At 36.0% G+C, this 7,665-nt stretch overlaps 1 protein-coding gene across 1 annotated transcript; it reads left to right on the top strand.

The window, feature by feature from the left end:
- Positions 1 to 2,081: 2,081 nt before the first annotated feature.
- Positions 2,082 to 7,514, top strand: LOC119557063 (protein maelstrom-like). The gene is made up of 6 exons (XM_037869617.1): positions 2,082 to 2,099; positions 4,667 to 4,762; positions 5,103 to 5,197; positions 5,962 to 6,081; positions 6,142 to 6,331; positions 6,761 to 7,514. Coding segments are annotated over exons 1-6 (564 nt in total). The 5' UTR covers positions 2,082 to 2,098; the 3' UTR covers positions 6,823 to 7,514.
- Positions 7,515 to 7,665: the final 151 nt, after the last annotated feature.

Genomic DNA, 7,665 nt, shown 5'->3' with positions numbered 1-7,665 from the left:
CCCATAAAGTATATATGTTCTTCATCAGCATCGCAAGACCAGTCGATCTAGCCATGTCCGTATGTCCGTCCGTCTGTCCGTATGTCCTTACGTATGTCCGTTTCTACGCAAACTTTTCTCTGAAATTTAAAGCTGTCGTGATGAAACCTTCCCAAAAGTCTATTTCTATTGAATGTGGTACATAAGTCGAAACGAGCCGGATAAGACAACTATAACCTATGTATAGCTCTCATAGAAGATGGTTTCAAAAATATATATTTTTTTAAGTGTAAAAAAAAATAATTTTGATGTTTTTTGACATATCAACTTCTAATCTTGGGAATATCCTTCTCTTAATATTTCAGAATTACGAATAAAATGTTTAAAAAATCGGACGACTTTATCATACATGTATGTAGCTGCCATAGGAACTGTCGGATAATTAATGTGAAAATATTAAAAAGATCGTTATATTTCGTTTTCAGTAAACATATACGGTAGTTAATTAAAATGGAACATTATCTTAAAGTTTCTCTAAACAGCTTTTAGTTTTCTAAAAATCGAAAGGCTCTGTACATACGCTGCTCCCACGGATAACGACCTGCAAGGGTATAGAAACTTCGACTTGCCGAAGATGGCTTCCTTTTTGTTTTCATTGTTTTTGGACCTAAATGTATTCATTACATTTTTTATAGGTGAAAGGTGAAATGAGGCTTAGTTAAGGGGCGGCAAGGTCCTCTTAATTTAAAGAAACGACTTTTGCTTCTCATTTTTGAAAAATTAAAATACGTTTTACTTGTTTTTAAAGAAAGATTTGCGTGATCATAAAACCGTCTACCATTTTTATTACTTCGGTCAATTAATGTGCATTTTTAAAAGAAATAATCCCAGAAGCAATTGGTTTTTGAAGAATGGATCAATTAATATATTACAGTAAATAGTTTTATTATTGTAAATATTAATAATAATAACAATATTAATAGATAAATGGTAATATACATATCTGAAGTATTTTTGAAATGTACGTAATATTAAAAAATTTATTCAATTTCGTGACTACTTTTTACTGAAGAATAAAATGCATTTTAAAAACACATACAAAAATACTAAATCAAATTAATAAATATATATATTTTTTTTAACATATTTACGATACCTCATTTGTAGAAGCGGTTGTAGGGGTAGTTAGAAGTATTTATTTCTAAGTTTTACCAAATGTTTATGAATCACCAAACGAATTTGAATACTAAACAATTTTGTTGGCGTCAAATTTGTAACAATAAATTTGTGATAAATAATACAATTTTAAACTTTACTTTTTTATTTTAAACTTTTTATAACTTACTTATGCTATGCACTTATTCTAGAATCTCCGTCTTTGTCTAGTAAACAGTAATGCTTAAAAATAATTTATTATTTTAGACTGGGATCAAAAATCTTAACTGTAGATTTTCTTTATAATTCCTACCACGACTTGTTCTCCATTTTCTTTTCCCAATTTTAGCTAATTTTTGGAGAATTTGCAAAAATAGCTTGTTTGGCCAATCAGTGCATACCCTAAATTGGGGTATTAACTAAAAAGTTGGAATGGCCGTATCCTTAAATTTCGATCAGCTGCTTATCAGCTGTTCCACACAAATTCAATTACCATAAGGTCCATCTCTAGTTGCAGCGCTTTTTTTGTAAAGTACCGTTTTGAATTCTTGGACACAAATTCGTTCCGCGCATGCGCACCAGTTTAAGGGAATTTCGTCCCCTTATTGGATTTCAAGACAAAATCTACGCTTTGCACAACTTCAGATCCCAATCCTAAGCAGTTCCAACGAATTATTTACATTTATTAGAAACTAGCGTGGTTGTAGAGAGGGGAAAAGATTCGATCCCAAGCCTGGGACAGCATCGATAACTCCGATAGCGACTATCCTAGTTATCGATGCCGCATTGTCAATTTGCGGCTCATCACTGAGCAGGCAGTTGGTTTCCGTTTCCGGAGAAGCGTTCAGACCGGCGAAGTGAAAAGTTTGCTAAGTGCAGTACATAAGAATCCAGCCGGGAGTAAAGTGATTGCAGTGTTTTTTTTTTAAACCCGAATTATCTTCAGCTGGTACAACCCAAAATAAGTGAGTAATTAATTTTATAATCAAATCAATCTGAGCTCAAATATCCAGCGTCATAAACAAATCGCACGAGCATAAACAAATGGCCCAATCTGAAAATAATACCGGGGGAATTTGCTTGAGGGCGCTCGATTTGCTGACCGTGGAATTGCTAGCCATAACAAATTCAGTCCAGTTACTATCTCTTCGCACATTCTTCTAATTTCCGGGAAATTATTTCCACCACGTTCTTCAAAATGGCATTGGCGAATTTTTCGGCAGGGATTTTTTCTTTCTCCCTCTTTTCTATAACCATCTCTCTCTTTTACCATCTTTTCTATAACCATCTCTCTCTTTTACCCTCTTTTCTATAACCATCTCTCTCTTTTACCACTAGTGTTGGCAAAGCATTTGTGACAGAATGCGAAAAAAAGGCACTGGGGCAGATTACTCGTGTGTTTCCTTTAGGCAGCATACAAGCAAATTGTTAAAAGGTTATTCTTCTGCGCTTAAAATACAATTAAAATAATAATAAAACTGTAATGTTTAAAGTGTAATCGTGTTAAGAGTGAAAGAGTGGCGTATTTTGGAAGCAGTGATATTTTGCCTTTTATTGTTTCAACATATAGCTTTCTCTTTCTCTCAAGATTTGCAAGTCATCTTACAACTTTTTTGCAGGAGCCAACAAAATAGAAATTAAAGAATGCCTGGCAAAGCGTGTAATCCAACTTTGAGCGAATGTTCTATATCGGTCTAATAATAATAAAATATCAGTGTGTGCAAAATCCGGTGAACGGTGAACATTTCCTATTTCTCGGCCTTATAAAAAAGATTCCGTAAAATAGCCTTGAAAAAAAGACTACGTCCGTAAAAAAGGGGCCAAAGTCGATTCGCCATTGGCATTATAAACATTTTTCTACAAACCCCTAGCTTTGGTCAAATTTTGGTTGAATTTTTTCTAATACTTATAAAATTATTTCTATAAATGTAATTTTTGACAGTCATTCTGGACAGTCATCATAGAAATTTGTTCCCAAAATAGCCCTTAAAAGACTTCGCCCTATAAAAAAGGGGCTAAAAAAGATTCTCTCTTGGCATTATAAACATTTTTATATAAACCCATAGCTTTGGTCAAATTTTTGGTGCATTTTTTCTAATATTTTTTTTAATATTTTCTTTGAGTGTAATTTTTGAAAGTCATTCCGGACAGTCATTATAAAAATAATTCTTAAAAAGGCCCAGAAAAAAGACTTCGTCCGAAAAAGAGGGTCCAAAGGCGATTCACCCTTGGCATTATAAAATTTTTTCTTTAAACCCCTATACCATTATTTTTGTGAGTGTAATTTTTGACAGTCATTCTGGACAGTCATGTTAGACAGGCATCCTTAAAGTTTTTTGTTCGCAATACAGCTACTTTTTTCGTTTCACTAATGCACTTTTTCTAGAATCTCCGGCTTTGTCTAGTAAACAGTAATGCTTAAAAATAATTTATTCTTTTAGACTGGGATCAAAAATATTTACTTTGGATTTTTCTTTCTTAATTCCTACCACGACTTGTTCTGCATTTTCTTTTCCCAATTTTAGCTAATTTTTGGAGAATTTGCAAAAATAGCTTGTTTGGCCAATCTGTGCATACCCTAAATTGGGGTATTAACTAAAAAGTTGGAATGGCCGTATCTTTAAATTTCGATTAGCTGCTTATCAGCTGTTCCACACAAATTCAATTACCATAAGGTCCATCTCTAGTCGAGCGCTTTTTTTTTTGTAAAGTACCGTTTTGAATTCTTGGACACAAATTCGTTCCGCGCATGCGCACCAGTTTAAGGGAATTTCGTCTGCCTATTGGATTTCAAAATAAAATACACCCTTTGCACAACTTTAGATCTCAATCCTAAGCAGTTCCAACGAACTATTTACATTTATTTAAAACTAGCGTGGATTTAGGGAGGGGAAAAGATTCGATCCCAAGCCTGGGATAGCATCGATAACACCGATAGCGATTATCCTAGTTTCGATGCCGCATTGTCAATTTTCGGCTCATCACTTAGCAGGCAGTTGGTTTCCGTTTCCGGAGAAGCGTTCAGACCGGCGAAGTGAAAAGTTCTCGAAGTGCAGTGCATAAGAATCCAGCCGGGAGTGAAGTGTTTAACTGTTTTTTTTTTTTAAGAGCCAAATTATCTTCAGCTAGTACAAGGCCAACCCAAAACTAGAATCCATCGGTGAGCCAATTATTTTATAATCAAATCAACCGGGGCTCAAATATCCGGCCTCATAAACAAATCGCACGAGAATAAACAAATGGCGCAATCAGAAAATAATAACGGGGGAATTTGCTTGGGGGCAGCTCGATTTGCTGACCGTGGAATTGCTAGCCATAAAAAATTCAGTCCAGTTACTATCTCTTCGCACATTCTTCTAATTTCCGGGAAATTATTTCCACCACGTTCTTCAAAATGGCATTGGCGAATTTTTCGGCAGGGATTTTTTTTTTCTCCCTCTTTTCTATAACCATCTCTCTTTTACCATCTTTTCTATAACCATCTCTCTCTTTTACCCTCTTTTCTATAACCATCTCTCTCTTTTACCACTAGTGTTGGTAAGCATTTGTGACAGAATGCGAAGAAAAGGCACTGGCGCAGATTACTCGCCTGTTTCCTTTAAGCAGCATGGAAGCAAATTGTTAAAAGGTAATTCTGCGTTTAAAATAAAATAAAAATAATAATAAAACTGTAATGTTTAAAGTGTAATCGTGTTAAGAGTGAAAAAGTGGCGTATTTTGGAAGCAGTGATATTTTGCCTTTCATTGTTTCAACATATAGCTTTCTCTTTCTCTCAAGATTTGCAAGTCATCTTGCAACTTTTTTGCAGGAGCCAACAAAATAGAAATTAAAGAATGCCTGGCAAAGTGTGTAATCCAACTTTGAGCGAATATTCTAACCGGTCTAATAATAATAAAATATCAGTGTGTCCAAAATAGAGCATATCTTAAATTTCTAATGCTGAACTTGGATTTCTTTCCCGCCGCAGGTAATCGTAATCCATCGGCTGTTCCTCAGCCATACATCTATCCATCGGTTTACCATCAGCTGGCCGGAGGACCGACTAACTCCCAACCAAAGCAGGTGCGTCTGGTTATTTCCAAATAATATAAGCATAATTTTTTTTATTTAATGTCGGATAGGGCTCATTAAATTTAAAAAGAGTTGTACATTTTCCTGCTTTACAGAGCCCGGTGAACGGTGAACATTTCCTATTTCCCGGCCTTATAGAAAAGATTGCCTAAAATAGCCTTGAAAAAAAGACTTCGTCCGTAAAAAAGGGGCCAAAGTCGATTCGCCATTGGCATTATAAACATTTTTCTACAAACCCCTAGCTTTGGTCAAATTTTGGTTTAATTTTTTCCAATACTTATAAAATTATTTCTATAAATGTAATTTTTGACAGTCATTCTGGACAGTCATCATAGAAATTTGTTCCTAAAATAGCCCTTAAAAAAGAACTCGCCCTTTGAAGAAAGGGGCTAAAAAAGATTCCCTCTTGGCATTATAAACATTTTTATATAAACCCATAGCTTTGGTCAAATTTTTAGTGCATTTTTTTCTAATATTTTTTAAAATAATTTCTATGAGTGTAATTTTTGACAGTCATCATAGAAATAATTCTTAAAACAGCCCAGAAAAAAGACTTTGTCCGAAAGAGAGGGGCTAAAGACGATTCACCCTTGGCACTATAAACATTTTTCTTTAAACACCTCTACCATTATTTTTGTGAGTGTAATTTTTGACAGTCATTCTGGATAGTCATGTTAGACAGGCATTCTAAAAGTTTTTTTGTTCGCAACACAGCTACTTCCGACTTAAATTAATTTATTGTTTTGGTTTTTAAGATGGCCCCGAAGAAGCGTAATGCTCTTATGCTGTTCGTAACGGAGTGGCAGAATAATAACTTCGAGGGTCTTAAAATGACCATAGAGCAGGCTGTGGCGCACTGCGGCGAGATTTGGAAGGTAGGTTCTGCCTGATTCCGCACTCAATCCGATCTGTGGAACTTATTACCGCTCTTATAGGTAATTACCACCAAGGAGCGGGTATCTTACAACTCAGGAGCCAAGGAACGCAATCATAGGATGGAACGCCACGAGTCCTACGGCCAGCCAGTCTCCCAGATGCAGCAGGTCAAAGGAAAGGTGGACGAAAGTGAGAACCACATGAATACCACCATCGAGAGCATATTAATGGACGCCCAGAAGTCACAAGGTAAGAGAAATCTCTTCGAGGGACCTGGACCTAGAGTGGAGTTACAGAGGGTAGTATATATTTGATCAAAAGCTTGTAACGCAGTAAAGGAGACGTTTCCGACCTTATAAAGTATATAAGAACACTGAGATCTCGTAAACTATAAAAGCTAGAAAGTGTGTGGGGTGATTTCACTGTTCAATACCTATTCAAATGCTGAGAGTCCTAACAATCGCCTTAATATTTTATTAATCATTTGAGACTATGGTACCGCTACCACCGCTAAGTGGCCTGGCGCTATAAAAATACCCTGGTATTTTATTTTAATAAAAATGTAAAACAGAGAACAACCTGGGTATCTGATAGTCGAACCACTCGATTATAGCATTCCTTCTTGTTTTTTTTTATTTATTGTGTGTATTTTGAACTTACCAACTTGTTTTGTTGCAGATCTGGAGGACGTCAGGGCCTTGGGACCACCGAAGTCTATGTGCCCGCGAGTACTCGCCTAAAGATGGTGTCCGCTCCATTTTCACCATCCTGAAAGTCCCATCTAAGAACAAGCCCGAGATGTCCTGCACCATTCGTCCACCACGCACAATCTGCCACAGTGACCTAACGCTCTTGGTAGGAACGTGTACAGGTTGTATCAAAAAAATATCCACTGCTCGAGTAAGAGCCAGGGTCACGAGCCATGAACTGTGATCATAGTAATAGTAATGTGGTAAATACTTGACCTTCCTAATTGAATGGGAATGTGACTCTAAAGACGCATTCGGAGTCAGATCCTTGACATTCTGTATTAGCAATATCGAATGTCACGAACCTGGATCCTTTGACCTCCGCCTTCAGAGTGTTTCTCGTCCAAGAAGTTAGGAGGGCATTTCCTTACCATATTGATATTGTTCATCGGTGCGATCACAGTTTGTGCCTTGGGTCCCTGGCTCTTGTTCAAGTAGTGAATATTTTTTTGGTACAGCTTGTACACGTTCACTCACTGACTGCGTTAGGTGGCAGCGGTAGATTATGCGTGGTTGATGAATGGTGTTGGGCATCTCTGGCCCATTATCCTTGCTTGGGTCCCTGGCACTTCAACTCATTTTAAATTATATTAATGGGTTTAACATGTAGCCTTTCATGCTTTCTTAAAATATGTATGTTGAATTAAACACCAGCACGAAATAAATATATAATGTTTAGGAAAATGGCAACAAATTAAATGTAAACACATACACAATATAAACGAATAAACAGTAAAATAAATATATCAAATAAATATGGATAGGCGATTATATAAATACATATATGTGGACAACATATTAAATAAATTATGGAATAAATAAATAGCTATAAGC

Source organism: Drosophila subpulchrella, chromosome X (genome assembly GCF_014743375.2).
Source record: "Drosophila subpulchrella strain 33 F10 #4 breed RU33 chromosome X, RU_Dsub_v1.1 Primary Assembly, whole genome shotgun sequence".
In the NCBI taxonomy this organism is placed as follows: Eukaryota; Metazoa; Arthropoda; class Insecta; order Diptera; family Drosophilidae; genus Drosophila; species Drosophila subpulchrella.
Note: the sequence above shows the minus strand (reverse complement) of the source record. Positions and strands in the feature narration are given on the sequence as shown.

Bases quoted from the DNA above. Each gene is read 5' to 3' on its own strand.
- LOC119557063 (XM_037869617.1), top strand. The intron at 5,198-5,961 runs GTGCGTCTGGTT...TTGGTTTTTAAG, and splicing joins CTAACTCCCAACCAAAGCAG to ATGGCCCCGAAGAAGCGTAA. The intron at 6,082-6,141 runs GTAGGTTCTGCC...CCGCTCTTATAG, and splicing joins ACTGCGGCGAGATTTGGAAG to GTAATTACCACCAAGGAGCG.